Below are 18,946 nucleotides of genomic sequence, written 5' to 3' on the forward strand. Positions count from 1 at the left end.
TACCTGCCCTCGCACACTGACAGCTTGCGGCTGATGTACAGTACTGGACGGTCCTCCCCCTCCACCTCCTGGGACAGAACAGCCCCCAGCCCTCTGTCCGATGAGTCCGTCTGTAACACAAAGGGGAGAGAAAAGTCAGGGGAGTGTAACAGTGGCCCCCCACACAGTGCAACCTTTACCTTAGAGAAAGCCCGCTGGCATTATTTCGTCCACTGGACTGGATCTGGTGCCCCCTTTTTAGTGAGATCAGTCAGCGGGCTGGTGACGTCCGAATAATTGGGTATAAACCTATGATAATAGCCAGCCAGCCCCAGGAACTGCCTCTCACCCTTTTTGGTCTTGGGTCTCGGGCAGGCCACAGTCGCTGCTGTCTTATTGATTTGGGGATGCACCTGCCCATTGCCCAAGTGGAAGCCCAGATACCGTACTTCCACCCGCCCAATCAGACACTTCTTCGGGTTGGCTGTGAGACCCGCTCGCCTCAGCGACCCCAGGACGGCCCTCAGGTGTTTTAGGTGCCACGGCCAGTCATTACTATAAATAATAATGTTATCCAAGTATGCGGCCGCATAGGTGGCATGGGGGCGGAGGACCCTATCCATAAGCTGCTGGAATGTAGCGGGCGCCCCAAACAGAAGTGTGACGAACTGGTGTAAGCCAAACGGTGTGGAAAAGGCCATTTCCTCTCGGGATAGTGGAGTCAAGGGGATCTGCCAATATCCCTTTGTCAAATCCAGTGTCGAATAAAAACGAGCCGTGCCTAGTCGATCGAGCAACTCGTCAATACGAGGCATTGGGTATGCGTCAAATTTAGACACCGCGTTGACCTTTCTGTAGTCCACACAGAACCAGACCGACCCGTCGGCCTTGGGAACCAAGACCACCGGACTGCTCCAGTCACTGTGGGACTCCTCGACAATGCCCATTTCGAGCATGGTCTCGAGTTCTTCCCGAACCACCTTTTCCTTGTGTTCAGGCAGTCTGTAAGGGCGGCTGCGCACTACCACCCCCGGGGGTGTCTCAATGTGGTGTTCTATGAGGTGGGTGCGACCGGGCAGGGGTGAGAACACGTCAGAAAATTCTGTTTGCAACTGGGCGACCTCTGTGAGCTGGGTCGGGGAGAGGTGGGCTCCACAGGGGACCGGAGCGGTGGGTGATGCCAATTTTCCCTTTTGAACCTCCGGCCCCAGATCCGCCTTCTCTGGACCCACCGACACCAGTGCCACGGGGACCTCCTCGCTCCAACGTTTTAACAGATTGAGGTGGTATACCTGTAACGCCCCATCCCTGTCCGTTCGCCTCACCTCATAGTCGACGTCCCCGACTCGCCGGGTGACCTCAAAGGGTCCTTGCCACCTGGCGATTAATTTGGAGCTCGACGTGGGCAATAACACGAGTACATTGTCTCCCAGTGTGAATTCCCTAAGGCGCGTGCCCCTGTTGTACAGGCGGACTTGACGTTCTTGAGCCTGCCGCAGATTCTCCTGGGTTAGATGTGTGTGTGTGGAGATTTGCGCGCAGGTCAATAATGTATTGAATTTCATTTTTGCACGGGGAAGGTCCCTCCTCCCAATTTTCCCGCAGCACATCTAGGATGCCGCGCGGCTTATGCCCATATAATAATTCAAACGGGGAGAACCCTGTGGAGGCTTGTGGGACCTCTCGCACTGCGAAAAGCAGGGGTTCGAGCCATTTATCCCAGTTATGTGCGTCCTCGCTTACAAATTTTTTAAATTGTTTTTGAGGGTGCGATTAAACCGTTCGACTAAGCCGTCCATTTGTGGGTGATAAACGCTGGTGCGGATCGGCTTGATTCCCAATAACCCATTCAGTTTGCACAGTGTGCGTGACATGAACGTAATGCCTTGTTCAGTCAGAATCTCTTTGGGGATTCCGACTCGGGAGATAACGTGGAAGAGCGCTTCCGCAATACTACGTGCGGAGATATTGTGGAGCAGCACCACTTCCGGATATCGCGTTGCATAGTCCACCAGAACTAAAATAAAGCAATTTACCCTCGTGTTGACCAATCTAATGGCCCGACGAGATCCATCCCAATTATTTCGAACGGGGTCTCGATTAATGGGAGAGGGCACAAAGACGCTTTTGGAATGGCCGCTGGATTTACTAACTGGCATTCGCGGCATGCCGTACACCACCTACAGACATCGCCGCGAATCCCTGGCCAATAGAACCGGGACATTATTCGGGCTAGTGTCTTATCCTGCCCTAAGTGTCCAGCCATGGGATTAAAGTGAGCCACCTGGAATACCAATTCCCGGCGTCTCTTTGGGATCAAAAGTTGGGTTATTTGTTCCTTAGTTTGAGTGTCCTGCGTCACTCGGTATAATCTAGCCTTAATAATGGAAAAATGGGGGAAGGACGGGGTGGCGTTTGGCTGGAGCGTTTGACCATCGATTACTCTCATTTGGTCAAATGCATGCCGCAGAGACTCGTCTCGCGATTGCTCTAACGGAAAATCCGTGAGGGATTCCCCGAGAGAGGGAGGAGGAGCCTGCTGCTCCTCACTCTGGCATGGTGATGACGTAGACGGCTCTGTGACAGCTGCTCCTGCCAACGCCACTCCAGGACCTCCCCCCCCCCCCCCCCCCCCCCCCCAAAAAAAAAAAAAAAAAAACTATGACAGGACCCACTCTTCACAAAGTGTGTCATTAAATCCAGAAATCCCGGCCAATCAGTCCCCAAAATTATAGAGTGGATGAGGCGAGGATTAACCGCCGCCTAAACTCTAAATTTCTCCCCTTGAAACAGAATGTGGACCGACACTAAAGGATAGTTGTGAACATCCCCGTGCACACACAACACCTTCACCAATTGTGCTCTCCCCAATGCCTCGTTTTGTACCAGGCTTTGGTGGATTGAGGTCTGATTACAGCCAGAATCCACCAAAGCCTGATAGACCCCTTCACATGTTTGTAAACAAACCGACCGTTGCCAGGATGCGCGCGCAGCCTGGACTCAGAAACAATGGCGCTGCCCATAGACCGGCATTATGAGCTGTCAGATTATGCAAAACAATTGTCATTACAAGATCAAGAATGCTACATAAATAAGTTAACTCTAACAAGTGGACATCGCCTACCGGATCCGCATTTAATTAAAGAGTGGACGGACGATGTTAGTAAGTTCCCTGGTATACAATGGCCAGATATATACTCGTACCTTTAGCTTTAGCTACAACAGCAAATACCAACACTAAACAGCAATTTGCAGGAGGTAATGGCATGAAAGGAATGATAGTGTAAAGAGTGCAGCTAAGAGAAATCAGAGCTGCGTGAAAAGCGAGAGGCAGAGACCAGAAATGAAACTGAATGGGGCGGGAGCTAGGTTAGAGCAGTCAACGTAAGTTGGCATTTAGAGTGAGGGCACACAATTTTACCTTTCCATCCTTGCTTTAAAATTGTGATTTTCGGCATACACAAATAATGATGGCACAAAATCTGGACTGCTTGAGTCAAGCGAGACCTCTCCTACAAACAAAATTGCATTCAAAGCTAAGTTAACATGCTAACAATATTCATTACATTGTGTAACTATGACCCAGCTAATCAGACAAACGTTACCAAAGTATTTTGCTACATCAATAAACGAAGACTAGAAAGAATAAAAAAGAAAGATTTAATAAATAGCCTGATCTTACCTGTGATGAAGTGGGCGCTGCAAACCCGCGCATTTTTGATGGTGCTTTCATCCCAGTCTACACATTTGATGGCTTGTAGCCATAGACGTCGGCGATTTTTTTGGAATGGGTGAGATCCTGCTGGAATTCTGTACATTTTAACCCCATCACTGCTATGATTCTGACACCCGACAGCACAACTAGGCATTCGCTGAGTCTTTTTTGAGTCCAGGCTGCGCACACAATTTCCGCTTACGTATGAATGACGTTTACTGTGAAGGGGTCTATACGTATCCCCTTGGATACTCACCGGTATGCGATACGCTCTGGCCCGATTGAGGGCGGTTCCTGGCGCGTCGGGGATCCGGACCACCGCGTCCATCGCCGAGCACTGATGCTGGAGGTGCCCCGGCTCCCCGCAGCGCCAGCACGCTCTCTCTCTGCACCGGTGTTCCGGATATCATTCACCTGAGGGGGGGAAGACACGGAAGTAGGAAACGGTAGGACACCGTGGGTGCGGTGGGCCGGCTGGGGTGGAGCCGGCCCCCGCCTCCGCGGTGGGGGAATGGGGCAAGGGAGAGGAACAGAAGGGGAGAAGGGGAGACACGCTGTCCTGCCATTGGAACGGCCGCCATATGGTCCTCCGCCAGCTCAATGGCCTGATCCAGTGATGCCGGGCGACGGCACTGGACCCACTCTGCGGTTCCTTCTGGAAGTCGAGCGACGAACTGCTCCAGCGCCACCAGATCGATGATCTCCTCGGCGTCGCGATTGTCAGCCCTCAGCCACCGGCAGCAGGCATCCCGGAGTTGCTGGCCAAATGCGAACGGCCGGCCGACCTCCTCCAGGCGCGGCGTGCGGAAGCGCTGCCGCTCCGGAGTGCGACCCATGCTCTGGAGGACGGCCCTGCGGAATGCCGCGTAGACCAGCCGGCTGTCAGTGGGGAGCTGTAGCACGGCCAGCTGCGCCTTGCCCGTGAGTAGGGGGAGGAGGCGCGCCACGTGCTGTTCCACCGGCCAACCCCACGCCTCTGCTGCCTGCTCAAAGAGAGCAAGGAAGGCCTCGGGGTCGTCGTGCGGGCCCATCTTTGTCAGGGTGAGTTGAGAAGGGCCCGTGGAGGTGGTGGACCCCGCCGACGCGAGTAGGTGCCGGAACGCCCGGCGATCTTCCTGCTGCGCCAGCACCAGGGCCTCAAACCTTCGCTCCTGTTCTTCCCGGAGGGTGACCAGCCAGCGCCTGGTGCTGGCTCTGTTGGGACGTGGTGAGGGCATGGATCAGGTCCTTGAAGGGGGAGGACTCCATGGGGCTGTTCTCTCCTGCGCTCCGTTCTGGGTTTCGGCACCACTGTAGCAAGTGTTCTAGGTAGGTGGAGTGCAGAAGCACGGTAGGCCAGAACTGAGTTCTCAATAACTCTTTTATTGTCAGCTTTTCAGCTTCTACATGTTTACTCATACACACGCCACACACACACACGCGTGTTCTGGTCGGGAGAGCTCCCTCTCCTCTGCACTCCCTCTCCTCTTTTAGGGCACGGTCACTGGGGAAGACACACAAACACAGGTTAATTCCCGTTAGGTGCAATGATTCCGCCACTTACCTTCCCTGACTCCACCCTCCATTCACAGACTGATGCTTGATCACGCCCCCGCTGCCACAGTTTGATACCAACATTTTGGGTACAGTACAATACCTGGCATGGTAGCACAGTAAAGGCACTAGTTTGGTACTGTAGGTGCAATTGCACTCCTCACACGGGGCACCAAAATTATGTGGATGCAATTAAGTTATACAATCAGTCTCATACAATATCAGTTCATTAATTTTACTAATCAATATTATACACTGTGTGCACAACTATTAGGTAAGTTGTATTCCTGATGATTAATTTTATCGTTGAACAAATACAGTGCTCTCAGTCAATCCAAATTGTTAATAAACCTAAAACCAGAATGATTAACAAAGGAAAGGGGAGTTTAGGCCTTCTCAGGGGAATATATAAGTGTGCACAATTATTAGGCAACATTTAGTGTGCAGAATTATTATGCAACTAAATGAAAAGCTTAAAGTTTCCCATCTCACTTGTTTATTTTAATTTTCAGTGTAACAAATAAACAACTCAGAATTAACAAATAAACACTTCTAGCATTTCAAAAATATTCAGTGACCAATATAGCCACCCTTCTTTTCAATAACTGCCATGAGCCTTCCATCCAGTCTGTTAGTTTTTTTATTTGTTGACTATCAACTTTTTGTGCAGGAGCAACCACGGCCTCCCAAATGCTATTCAGAGTGGTGTATTGTCTTCCCTCGCTGTAAATCTCATGCTTAAGAAGGGGCCACAAGTAATCAATAGGGTTTAAGTCAGGTGAGGAAGGGGGCCATGTCATTACTTTGTCATCTTTAAGGCCTTTGCGGGCTCGCCAAGCAGTGGAGTACTAGGGTGCATGTGATGGTGCATTGTTCTGCATAACAATCATGGCCTTCTTGAATGATGCAGACTTCTTCCCATACCACTGCTTGAAGAATGTATCTTTTAGAAACTGGCAGTAGGTTTGGGAGTTGATGTTAAGTCCATCTTCAACCTGAAATGGTCAAACTAGCTCATCCTTAATAATAGCAGCCCATGCCATTACCCCTCCACCACCTTGCTGGTGTCTGAGTCAAAGTGCCCTGTGTCCATTAGTTATCCAGCTATGGGCCCATCCATCTGGTCTATCCAGAGTCACTCTCATTTCATCCGTCCATAAAACCTTTGGAAAATCTGTCTTCAGATATTTCTTGGCCCAATCTTGACATTTCAACTTGTGAGTCTTGTTTAGTGGTGGTCGTGTTTCAGCCTTCCTTACCTTGGCCATGTCTCTGAGCACCGAACACCTTGTCCTTCTGGACACTCCAGGTCGGTTGCAGTTCTAGAATATTGTGGCACTGGAGGATAATGGGTTCCTGGTAGCTTCATGTTTAATCCTTCTCAAGTCTTTTGCGGTTAATTTGTGTCTTTTCTTCTCCACACATTTTTTGCGACCCTGTTGACTATTTGCAACAAAACGTTTGCTTGTTCTGTGCTCACATTTCTATAGCTTAGCTATTTCAAGTGTGCTGCATCCCTCTGATAGGCATTTTATAATTTTTGTCTTTTCAGTGTCTGTTAAATCTCTTTTTTGGCCCATTTTGCCTGAGATAAAGAAGCTGCCTAATAATTATGCACACCTTAATATAGGGTATTAATGACTTTAGGTCACACCCTCCCTCATTACACAAATACCACCTGAGAATGCTTAAATCCAATTAGCATTCAAGTGTATCTAGCTTGCGGTTGGAAAACATGCCTAGAAATAATGGTAGGGTCAGAGTACTCACTTGCCTAATAATTGTGCACACAGTGTATTAATTATTAAATTGTGTGCGTGCGTGCGCAGGCTTAACAAAGGGCTGTTTGTGCGCGAAAGAGGTGCAGGAGGGGACCGTAGGTGCTCTGTGTGACCGATTAGACAAAGGCGCATAAATAATTGTTGGCCTATACAGGGAGCGAACCCACAATCTTGGCATTATAAGCACCACACCCTAACCAACTGAGCTAACCAGCCCTTAGTTTATTGAAGTCTGAATGTTTAGGTGTGTATACTAGTGCGTGGTAAGGAAGTGTTAGAGAGATATAGAAAGTGATGAGGCATGCAAAATCTATCTACCAGAGTAAAACTAAGAACTACAATAACATGATCAAACCAAAACTGTGTGGTTATTGTGTGCACACTTGAAACAACCTTAGGTTTAAATAGCACTTTTCACATGAACTAATCAAATTAAGAGACACTCTGTCTCTGGCATCCTTCTGTCTTGGAAGAGAGTGGAGAAGCGCCCGGTCAGTCTTTTGTTGAGTTGCAGTGTCTACTGTGACTGTACAGTCCAATCCTGGAGCGGCAGACTCTGTTGCAGTTGCTGCAGGCGTAGTCATCGTTGTTTATCCCCGTGGGTGGCAAGTCAGCCTTGAGTCATCTGCACGGTTTTCTCTCCTCCCACTGCTCAACTCTACTCCTCTCTGCTGTCTGGACTCCAGTCTTGATGGCGAGGCACCAGCTGTCACGGTTGGCTGTCACAGTCTCCAGGTCCTCTGGGTTGATGTTGCGTTTACAAACGTCTTTGAATCGAAGGACGGGCCTTCCTGCAGGTCTGGAGCCAGCGGCCAGCTCACCGTACAGCACGTCTTTTGGAATACGGCCATAGTTCATTCGGCTTACGTGCCTGAGCCAGCGCAGTCATTGTTGGGTGAGGAGGGCGAACAAGCTTGGTGTTTTGGCTTGGGCTAGAACTTGAGAGTTTGGAACATGGTCCTGCCATGTGATGCCCAGTAGTCATCTGAGGCAGCGCAGGTGGAAAGTGTTCAGTCTGCGTTCCTAGCAAGAGTATAGGGTCCAAGTTTTGCTTCCATAGAGGAGTGCTCGGTACACAGGCCTGATGCACTTTCATCTTGGTGTTGGTGGTCAACATGGAGTTCTCCCACACTCTTCAACAGGCGAGCCATTACTGAGGATGTCTTGCTGATCCTGGTGTTCAGCTCAATGTCCAGGGAGAGGTTGCTGGAGATGGTGGAGCCAAGGTAAGTAAAATTCTCCACCACTTTGAGGGTATGGTCGCCGATGGAGATGCAGGGAGTGCTGGTGATGTCTTAGTCCAAGGTGTTAGTCTTCTTTAGGCTGATGGTTAGACCAAACTCTGTGCAGGCACTGGCAAAGCTGGAGATGAGGCATTGTAGGGCTTCCTCCGTGTGGGCAGTCAGAGCAGCATCGTCTGCAAACAGCAGCTCACGGATGAGAACTTATCGCGTCTTGGTCTTTGCTCGGAGGCTGGCCAGATTGAAGAGATTGCCATCACTTCTGGTGTGGAGGAAGACTCCGTCAGAATGCTTGAAGGCGTGGCGGAGCAGCAGCCAGAAGATGATGCCGAAGAGCGTCGATGTGAGCACACATCCTTGCTTTACCCCATTCTTGATTGGGAAGGAGTCCAAGGATAAGCTGTCATACTGGACAGTCTTCTTCATCTCATCATGAAATGATGGAGCTTTGGGGGACAGCCAATCCTCTGGAGCATGGTGAAGAGATCTTTTCTGCTGACTAGGTCAAACGCCTTGGTCAGGTCGATGAAAGCGATTGTACAGGGGTCGACGCTGTTTGCAGCACTTCTCCTGGAGCTGTCGAAGGGAGAAGACCAAGTCAATGGCTGATCGCTGGGCTCTGAAGCCACACTGTGCCTCTGGATAGACCTGCTCTGCTAGTTTCTGCAGCCTGTTCAGTACCACGCGGACAAAGGCCTTGCCGACAGTGCTGAGGAGAGCGATTCTGCCATAGTTGTTGCAATCGCTGCGATCACCTTTTTCTTTTTATACAGCGTGGTGATTTTTGCATCTCGCATGTCTTGAGGCATTGTCCCTTCTTCCCAGCACTGTAGCAGGAGTTTGTGGAGATGGTTGAGTGGAGACGTCTCATTGCCGGCCTTGATGAACTCTAGAGGAATGCCATAGTTTCCTGGAGGTTGATGGCCTTGTGGAGTTCCTCAACAGAGGGCAGGGCGTCAAGCTCCTCCATGACAGGCAGGGGGGTGGTGGTGTTCTCTACTGCAGTATCAGTGACCGAGGTCTCTCTAGCGCAATGATTCCCAACCACTGTGCTGCGGCACATTAGTGTGCCATGAGAGATCATCAGGTGTACCGTGGGACATTATCCAATTTCACTTAATTGTTTCGAAAATTAATTATTTACTGCAAATAATTTCTTTGTTCATCTATGCCAGCGACGTATAGTGACAGGCAGAACAATTAAATACTCTTCCACTAGATGGCAGCAGGTAGCTAATTAACCTGTGTGTCTACCTGTTGCCATTCAAACAATAGAATTGGTAATGCTTCGGGTGTGATAGCGGTTAGATAAATATTTGAAAAGGAAAAGTACACAATCCTAACTGGGCCCTGGATAAAATTCTGACCCAGATGAAGGCCCTAGTACGAGTAGAGGTCAGAAGAAAGCAAAAAAGGTTGTGGAAAATCACCTATCTATGCGAGCTGGGCTTTTTAAGCATGACTGCTATAAAAACTAAAAAAGGAGAGTGACTCAGAGCTGTTGAAGATCTTCGTGTGTGTCTTTCTTCAATTCCTGTGAGTATATCAGCTTTGTGTTCAACTAAACAGGCCCAGGTTTCACACTGAGTAAGTAAATTGAGACTAGATTATTTATATATACTTTTTGTGACGTTTTTGTTTGGTGGTGTGCCGTGGGATTTTTCGAATGTAAAATGTGCCGTGGCTCAAGAAAGGTTGGGAAACACTGCTTCTAGCATACAGGTCCTGGTAGTGCTCGGCCCATCTCTCCATCTGCTTGCTGCGCTCAGTGATAACATCGCCCAAGGCAGACTTGAGGGGAGCGGTCTTGGTGGCGCTGAGGCCGAATGCTTTCTTCATGCCTTCGTACATGGAGCAAATGTTGCTGCAGTCGTCAGAAAGCTGGATGCCCCAACAGATTTCCAGCCAATGGTCATTGGCGTATTTCCGGACGATCCGCTAGGCGTTGCTTCTAGCTTTCCTATAAGCAGTGAGGGTCTTCTCCGAGCGATTGTTCTTATAGTTAAGCAGTGCACTTGGATGAGATGGCTGGTTCCATTTCGATGATTTTTGCTTCAAACCAGTTTGGGTTCTGCCTCTCTTTCCTGCCTAAGGATTCCATGGCAGCTTGGTAAGTGGCTTCACGGATATAGTTCCACCTCGCTTCTACAGTGGTTGTTGGGCAGTTCTTCAGAGCTTTATTAATGGTGTTGGCGAAGCGTTCACGCAAGTCAGGGACCGAGGTCATGACTGTATTGATGCGAGGGTGTCCTTTCTGCTTTGAGCGGTGGATTTGTTTGGGTTGAAGGCGCACCTTGCTGCCCACCAGCCAGTGGTCGGTGTTGCAGTTAGCACTATGGTAGCTGCGGGTGACGAGCACATGGTTCAGTGAGGCTCTTCGGGTGATGACTAGACCTAACTGGTGCCAGTGGCATGATCTGGGGTGTTGCCAGGATAATCGACAGTAGGGTTTTGTGGGGAAGAACGAGTTTGTGATGCAGAGGTGATGGTAGGAGCAGAGCTCTAGCAGCCACTGCCTGTTCTCGTTCAGTCTGCCGGCGCCAAAGTGACCGATGCAGCAAGGCCAGGAGTTGTGGTCAGCTCCAGTGCAAGCATTGAAGTCCCCGAGGAGGAACAGGTGTTCAGTGGCTGGCATGGCTTTGACTGTGGACTCGAATTCGTCACAGAACTTATCCTTCACTTCAGCGGAAGAGCAGTGTGTTGGAGCGTAAATGCTCGGGATGTTTACTGTGCCTGAAGATGTTGAGCAATGAAGGGAGAAAATACGGGGCATACCATTTGTTGGTGGTTCTATTGAGGACAGGAGAGTGTTTCTCACTGCGAATCCAACATTGTGCAGTCGGGGCTCCTCTGGTTCCTTCCCCTGCCAAAAGAAAGTGTAGTCCCGTTCCCTAAGGCTGCCGTTCGAGGCGAGTCTGGTCTTTTGTAGGGTGGCTATATCGACATTAAGTCTCTAGCTCCTGGTCGATGATGGCTGTTTTTCTACTGTCATCTACTTGCTGCAAGTCGTAAGAGAGGCCAGGGCACATAGTCCTGACATTCCAGCTTGCCAGCCGCAGGGCTGGTCTTTTGCGTTTCTTCTTACTGTCTTTGCCTGGTGCAGGGTTTGTAGTCTGCTTGTCGGTGTAGTTCTGAAGCTCAAAGCACCCATTGAAGCAGGCAGACTGTGGTAGGTCAGCACCTAACTGGCTGGGGGCTGTGCAGCTTGAGGCAGGCGATAGCTGATCAGTGGGACCTGAAGATCCCTCCCACGGTCAGACAACCCGTAGCGTCCAAGCTTGTGCCAATTCGCTGTGGACCTATAATTCGTAATTGCTGCCTCTTGTGTTGTTTCTGCCGCTGGGTCAGCGGCACTGAGTGACCTCTCCAGGGCGCAAGCCTGGGCAAGAAATATGGAGATCCTGGGATGCCCAGTCATCAGAACCCCCTTCTCGGCGTCACTGATGTGGTCCAAAGGAATGTGGTGTAATACATTTGGCACCAGCTCGGCTGCGGGAGCTGCTGGAAGGTGTGTGGAGTTCGTAGTACCAGCCGCCTTAGGGGCTCCACTCCTGATTTTCTGTCAGGGTTTACTCCCCTAGCCTTTGCTTCTCCCGAAGATTGCACAAGGCAGTGTGACTATTTAACCCCTAGCTGGGATCCTCTGCATAGCCACATCATTTACTGTGCCGTCCCCATCAAATTCCAATGATCGCCACAGGAACAACTGCTAACCATGGAGCATTAGCAGGATTTTCTGTTGGGGTTTACTCCCTTAGCTCCGTTGTGTTTGGCCATAGGTCCAACCTACGTTACCGGTGTCACCTCAAGTAGGATGTGGTTCTTCACCACACACAACAGGCATTGATTTGTAGAAAGGCTGAGTGGCCAGCTCTTTAGTGGCCATGTATTACGCATCACATAGCCCTGGGGTGCATGAGGACCAGTCTGAGAGAACTCAGGAAAGGTACCACCTTTGACACCAAACTAAGACGAACGTTGCCCAAATGCCAGCCTTACTTGGGACCGCTTTTGCGTGGCAGCATGAAGGAGTTAATCAGTGATCCTCCGTTTCAGCGTGTTTTTCTGAAAAGAGCGGAGCACAGCTTCAGTTAAGTTTTGATGAAGCTCTGCTATGTTGCAAAAGTCCTTCCCAGGCGGGATCTCGTAATCCAGAAGGTACTTGGTTGAATGCTCGTTGGCTGAAGACGTGGTGGGAACCGCTCGCCTCTAACCTTCCTAATTTGCGTTATTATGGTGTAGTAATAACGGTAGCCGATTTCAAACACCACAAAAGCGAAACAACGTGCCTGAGGTACTTTTTAACCATAGCCAATGGTCCATACAACACCATGTGTTAGTTCCTTTGTTTCTTCGCTTCCGCCTGCAGGCCGTAGTGTCTTTTTAATACTGACAGAGAGAGCGAGGCACGTGTGGTTTTGGGAGGATGGAGTTGCAGGGCACCGGCAACCGTGCGCGTCCCCATGGCGGGACGCGGAAGAGTTGTCTCTGGAGGTTGGCAGAGAGAGTCAGATAGCGAGACTCTTCTTAGCACGCGCCGGTCTGAGAGAGAGTGAAACTTGCTCAGATTACCCAATTTATAGATGAGCTTGCATCACGATTTACAGTAGTACACTACCCAATCGTGGTGCAGTGAAAAATGAGAGGAAGCGGATATCGTCTGGGGCAGGAACTGAGGGAATGATGGGGAAATGTAGTTGTGGAGATGTGCTGTACCTACAGTACAAATGAAATCACTCAAGCAGTCAATAAATATTCATACAAACTGTTGCAATTTAAAACATTAAGTTGTATTATTTAACTACTGTCTGTGGGTGACTGGTGTAGAAAGAAAGATTTATAAATAGGCTAATTTCACAAGTATCTGACGAAGGTTATTTCTATAGCCTCATTATTTTTTCATTCATGAATTCATTAAGGTTTCGACTGCGAAGTAGGCTCAGGCTATTTCCACACTAATATGTTTTAGTTTTAAAACAGTGTTTTAAAACGAAAATGATCTCTGTCCAGATGAGCATTTTAGCTTCATTTGAGAAATAATTTCCATCCGTAGTAACATGCCTGAATACCCTTATCACATGACCATTTCCATACACTGGGAATGTACGTGCTGGTATAAACAGCTGATGCCATTTGTTTTCTTCCAGGAAAGGGTCATGTGACAGGAGCATGATGAATCAGGAAAGCCTGATCAAACCCAATTAGGAAGTGAATGTGTGTCTGCGTCATTGCTTTGAAGTGTCTTGGTTTTTGCCCATCTACACTAAAACGGTGGTGTGTTGCAGGCCTGAAACACAGGAATCGATGTACAGTGTCTTGCAAAATTATTCATCCCCCTTGGTGTTTGTCCTCTTTTGTCGCATTACAAGCTGGAATTAAAATGGGTTCTGGGGGAGGGGAGCACAATTTTGATTTCCACAACATGCCTACCACTTTAAAAGGTGCAAATTGTATTTAACAAATGTAATGATCAGACAGTTCATGAAAAACATCTTGGGATCATACTGTCTGTAATGAAATACAAGTCAAAATTAATTTAGAAATCGTACTTTTTTGTATTTTCTAAGACTTTCCAAAGTCTTAATATGTATTAATGTTAAAGGATACACACAGGACCTTTTATTTTTAAATACATTTCTGAGTGGATAGTATCTCCGTCCTTGACTCTTGTATTCTGCATACATGGGAATAAAAGAAATGTATTTTTGAGAGTTAAAATTGACCGCAAAGTTGTCATTCGAGCTGAGCCAGCCCTGAGTGCGTGATGTCACAGCAATAACTGGTTTTAAGGCCAAGGCCTTTGACAGCTATAGACCAAAGTTATGTAAATAAAAAAAAATTTATGGTGAAAGTGAGAAATACCGTAACCGACTTGCTCAACTAAGACTGATTTGACTTCATTGATTGTGGGTTGAGACTCATTAAAACAGGATAGGTGTGTTAACTTATGCAACATACATGTAAATGCATGCATTTTCACTGATAAAACGTAAAAGGCTAATTAAATAATCAAATGAACTGAGATGATCACATTCTGAAGCAAATTAAATAATCGTATACTGGTAACTTCAAGTTATATGTATTAATCTAAATGCAGGTAAACAACGTGTTGTTTTATATCCAAATGAGAGAAGGAGCTTACCCGTCTCTGTTCTCGCTTCTTGAAGGCCAATCTTATGGCTGATTTTGTTTTGAAACAATCTGACTTTCAGTTGTTCGTTCAGTTCTCTGTTTATTTGCTTCTTCCACGTAAGGATGAGATGGCAGCAATATCCAGTGGAGAAATTGGACAGCTGCTACACTCATTCTCCATTTTCTCCATACTGAGTACTCCACCATTACTGCTCGGCTCAGGCAATTGCTAAAACCCAGGACGGAACATCACCGGTTTTGGCAACAACCGTGGGGAGGTCACTGCCCGAGCGATTATATGTCACGTCCCGTTTTGTCCTGGGTTTTACAAACAACCCTCGGTTCACACTCCGGGAGAACTGGTGCAACTGAACTTGCTTTCCATTTAAAAAAAAAAAATTTCCTTTTCTTGTTATTTTCTATTCCTTTAATTGTTGGTACTGCACCCTCTTTCAATACGGGCTTAAAGCCAACGCTCCTCAACAGATCAGAGGCCTCGCATGAGTCTTCAGTAAAATGAGCAGAGGAGAGACCATTTTGTAGGCGCTCAATGTGCCCATGAACTTCTCGCAAAACGCATCTAAATCTTTGCAGTTTGAACGTTCTTGGACCATGAATGCAACATAAATCCACCTTCTGATGGAGGATAGAGTTGCAGTCAGCTCTGTTTTAGTGTAACAGAAATGGTGAGGAGACAGAGACTTCCTGCTGTGACGTTATGGACTTCAAGATCATTCACTCAGACCGCTACCTACATGAATCATTTTAATTGTAAAAATTATTACATTAGATTTATTGTTAACGCTTAAAGGCCAACTAAGTTAAAAAAAAACTAACTTTCATAATATGTTTATTCTTACCTAAAAACACAAAACCCGACTTGGAAGTAAAGCAAGAAAGTTGTTCTTCTCAAAATCGTATATTTTTAGTGAAGTTACAAAATATCCCTTTCTGATTGGACAACAGGTGATGACGTATGTTTCAGAATACAATGCAGAAAGTACCTGAAGAAGTCCCTGCAGTTTTTGTGGAAATGATTGATAAGGATCGAAATAAGGGACACATTGTGTTGTGCATTGTTTTCCATTGTGTCACGAAAGGTGTAAGCCTGTGTAGCAAATAAGATGTTATTTCAACGCCCTGATTTGTAGGTTGACTATTTTCATTGCGTGACACAGGGGCACATGCTCTGCCTGTGCGTCAATGCCGACTGCCGTCGAATCACTGTGCTGCAGAGAGATCCCCGAAGTGGCTGCAAAAATACAAGCCTACAATGAGCAACAGAATGCGCAACTAGAGTGCATCATGTCTCACCCAGGCTTTCAAACAGTCTGCCTGGATAGATGGGTACTGGAGACAGCACACTACCAGTATGTGCAGCAGTATGGTGCAGTGTTCGAACTATGCCGATATTTTCGGGGGGGTCTCTTTTTTTCCCTGGGGGGGGGTGCGCTTGTGCTTGTCTCAGAGCGCGGATCTCCAAACGCATGAGAAGCCTATCTTACGCACATATCACGCAGAATCCACACCTCCACACACGCATCGCGTCTGAAGTCATAACTCATCAGGGGAAATCGTGTCCGCATTGGCATGTTCAAAAAACAACCTCGCGTCAATGATACCACACGCAAGAAAAAAAAAAAAAAAGTCAGGCTACTCAACACATCTGATCCACAGCAGCACCAAAGCATCACTGGAAATCATGTCAACAACCAATCTTCCACAACACTTCGGATATGCAAATGCTTCCCGTTACACACGATTGCTATGTCAATAAACATCATTTTGCCAATATTTTAGAGACCCCCCCAACATTTCCCAAATCATGTTTTCAAGGGATCTCATGTCTGTTTCAGGGGATCTCGGATCCCCCGAGTACCCCCGTAGTTCGAACGGTGATGGTGGGCATGCAAGGCAGGATCCATCTGAAAATGAGTGAGTTGTCCCCCTAGAATTCTGATTGGTAACAAAAGTGCCGAGATTTCATGTATTGCTGCAGCTAAAGTCATCACTACTGTAGTAAAATAATAATAATAAAACCACACACAAAGTAAATTCACAAAGTACATTGCATTTACAGGAAATTCAGACATACTGCATATCGGCAGCTGGCTAGATGGTGCTGGGAGTACCTAGGCTGTCATGTTCGCGTTCCACTGCCATCCTGTGCAGTCACAAAGATCCGGGAGATATTCCCATCCACTGAATATACAGGTTTCCAGGATGTGGTGTAATGTGGCAAATAAAGACGTTTGAATGTATACTTGAATCAGATTTATTTGTTCTAATGCATTTGTTAACCCTATAACAAAGACAAACCAGAGGTCCAAAGACCTGGGAAAAGGATTCACACAGCAATCCTTCCCAATCCAGTGTGGATACATTATATGTCCATAATCAACACCAACACTTGCCTGAAATAACCTCAGCAATGATAACAAAAAAAAAGAATAATAATAATAAATATGTATGGTGTTGAAACAGAACTGAAAAAGTTTTCAAAGACCCAAAAAGGCACAAGATCATACATGACACACATTTGCCCATCAAAAGTTTCTCTGATGTGTACATACAGCACAATACAATCATTTTTTGGAAAATCGGCTGTGATGGCATCGGATTATCTCCTCTTTGGGGGGGTACACATGGCCGCTGCTCAAAGGTGGTGGTGATGGCTGCCTCTCTGGTGGTGAAGTGTCAAAGTCTTGCTCCGATACATCAGCCATGAGTTCCTCAACATAGGCTACACACATTAAAAAAACATGTCAAACATTCAAAAGAAGATTACTGCTTTTAGTTTTGGTGGGCTGTCTGTTTTGTAACACTAGGTAAAGCGTTTTACAAATCAGTGCAAAGCCAATATGTGACAGATGTATGGGGGAAATCACAACCTACATAACGTGACATTTTCCACCTTTGACTTACAGTAGTTGCATGGTTCTTTGACTGGCTTAGCTGAAGCACTTCCTGGCTTGTACTTTGGTTTTCGAATACTATAGCGTAGGTCCCCTTTACTTGTCCTTGCCTGCTCTCTGTCACTGTTTGCGTTGTAGTGTAGTGCTGCCAAATGAATCCTGAGATAGAAATGATAGGAAAGAAACAATGATTTTGTTGATGCTGTTAATATTGATACTGAATGTGATGTTATCTATTATCAGCATGAAAACAGCAACATTCTGAGTTATCAAGATTAGCGAGAGGTATGAACTTACCTGCTGAGGATGCCATGATATCTGTACGACTTCATTTTTGGTGCAAATTTTTTGATGGTCTCATCTTTGGGGAAGCGATAAAAGCTTACCCCGTCTTTATATGTATTGCCACAACCTGCGATTATACACCGAGTAGGCATGGCTGGGGACTGTAGGCGAAAACTCTGGACTCAGTCTTTGTAAGTAACTAAATCAACTCAAATTACTTTCCACACTTCAGTCCAGGTGCAACGACTATGCCACCGTGTTATTCTGAAACATACGTCACGAGGTCGCGTGACCTATCTCGTGCTCGTAAGTTTATTTTTTGAAGGGTGGAGCTTTGGGTCCTGAAAAACAGATGAAATACCGCTTTCCAGCAATTAGTGCACATTCACAAAATCACGCTCAGAAATGTAAGGTATCTCTCTGGATACATGAAAACACATTTGGATCACCGTGGAATTTTGTTTTTTTTAACTTAGTTGACCTTTAAAACTATTCCTGTGCCATTCTTGAGGTCTCAAGATGTTTATGAACAAAAGTAAGGCCATGGTTCTGCGTATCTCCTTTAAAGTATAACTTGGCCTCCTCCTAAACAAATGAACAAATGAGCTGTAGATAATGTACAAACTCATGGTGTACAACATGGTGCATGTTATGTATTCACAGAAACATTCGTGTCATAAGAAGACTGTTTGAAGATGTGAGTAGAAGTGGATTTCTGGACCAGAACAAGAGACTGTTTGTGTGAGTGTTGGATTAATTCCCTCAGTGAGAACACTTCTGAACCCTTATCATCTGATTGAACAAATCTGACTGAAAATACATCTCTGCTTTCAGAGATGGACAAGAGATTGCTGTTGTTTATTTCCGCAGTGGATACATGCCTCACCATTATAAATCGGAACAAGTACAGTACACCACTTATTTTTAACAGCTTGGACTTTACTTTTGCTTTTATGTTTCCATGTGGTTTTGGTTTTACTAATCAGAAGAGTTTTGAAGCTTATGCATTGTAAGTATATGCAGTGTAACATATATATATATATATATATATATATATATATATATATATATATATATATATATATACACACTCACCGGCCACTTTATTAGGTACACCTGTCCAACTGCTCGTTAACACTTAATTTCTAATCAGCCAATCACATGGCGGCACTCAGTGCATTTAGGCATGTAGACATGGTCAAGACAATCTCCTGCAGTTCAAACCGAGCATCAGTATGGGGAAGAAAGGTGATTTGAGTGACTTTGAACGTGGCATGGTTGTTGGTGCCAGAAGGGCTGGTCTGAGTATTTCAGAAACTGCTGATCTACTGGGATTTTCACGCACAACCATCTCTAGGGTTTACA

General features: G+C 46.8%; 2 protein-coding genes across 2 annotated transcripts in view; one reads left to right on the plus strand and one right to left on the minus strand.

Annotated features, from left to right (window-relative positions):
* The window catches only part of rps21 (ribosomal protein S21), an 88,667-nt gene that overhangs the window by 55,522 nt on the left and 14,199 nt on the right, over positions 1-18,946 (minus strand). The gene's annotated exons all lie outside the window — the stretch shown is intronic.
* LOC132896821 (glutathione synthetase-like) overlaps positions 1-18,946 on the plus strand; it is a 52,438-nt gene that overhangs the window by 28,402 nt on the left and 5,090 nt on the right. The window contains exons 8-9 of the mRNA XM_060937913.1: positions 18,245-18,322; positions 18,416-18,485. Coding sequence (XP_060793896.1) covers positions 18,245-18,322; positions 18,416-18,485 — 148 coding nt within the window. The remainder of the gene's footprint in view (positions 1-18,244; positions 18,323-18,415; positions 18,486-18,946) is intronic.

This window comes from Neoarius graeffei, chromosome 13, assembly GCF_027579695.1.
Source record: "Neoarius graeffei isolate fNeoGra1 chromosome 13, fNeoGra1.pri, whole genome shotgun sequence".
In the NCBI taxonomy this organism is placed as follows: domain Eukaryota; kingdom Metazoa; phylum Chordata; class Actinopteri; order Siluriformes; family Ariidae; genus Neoarius; species Neoarius graeffei.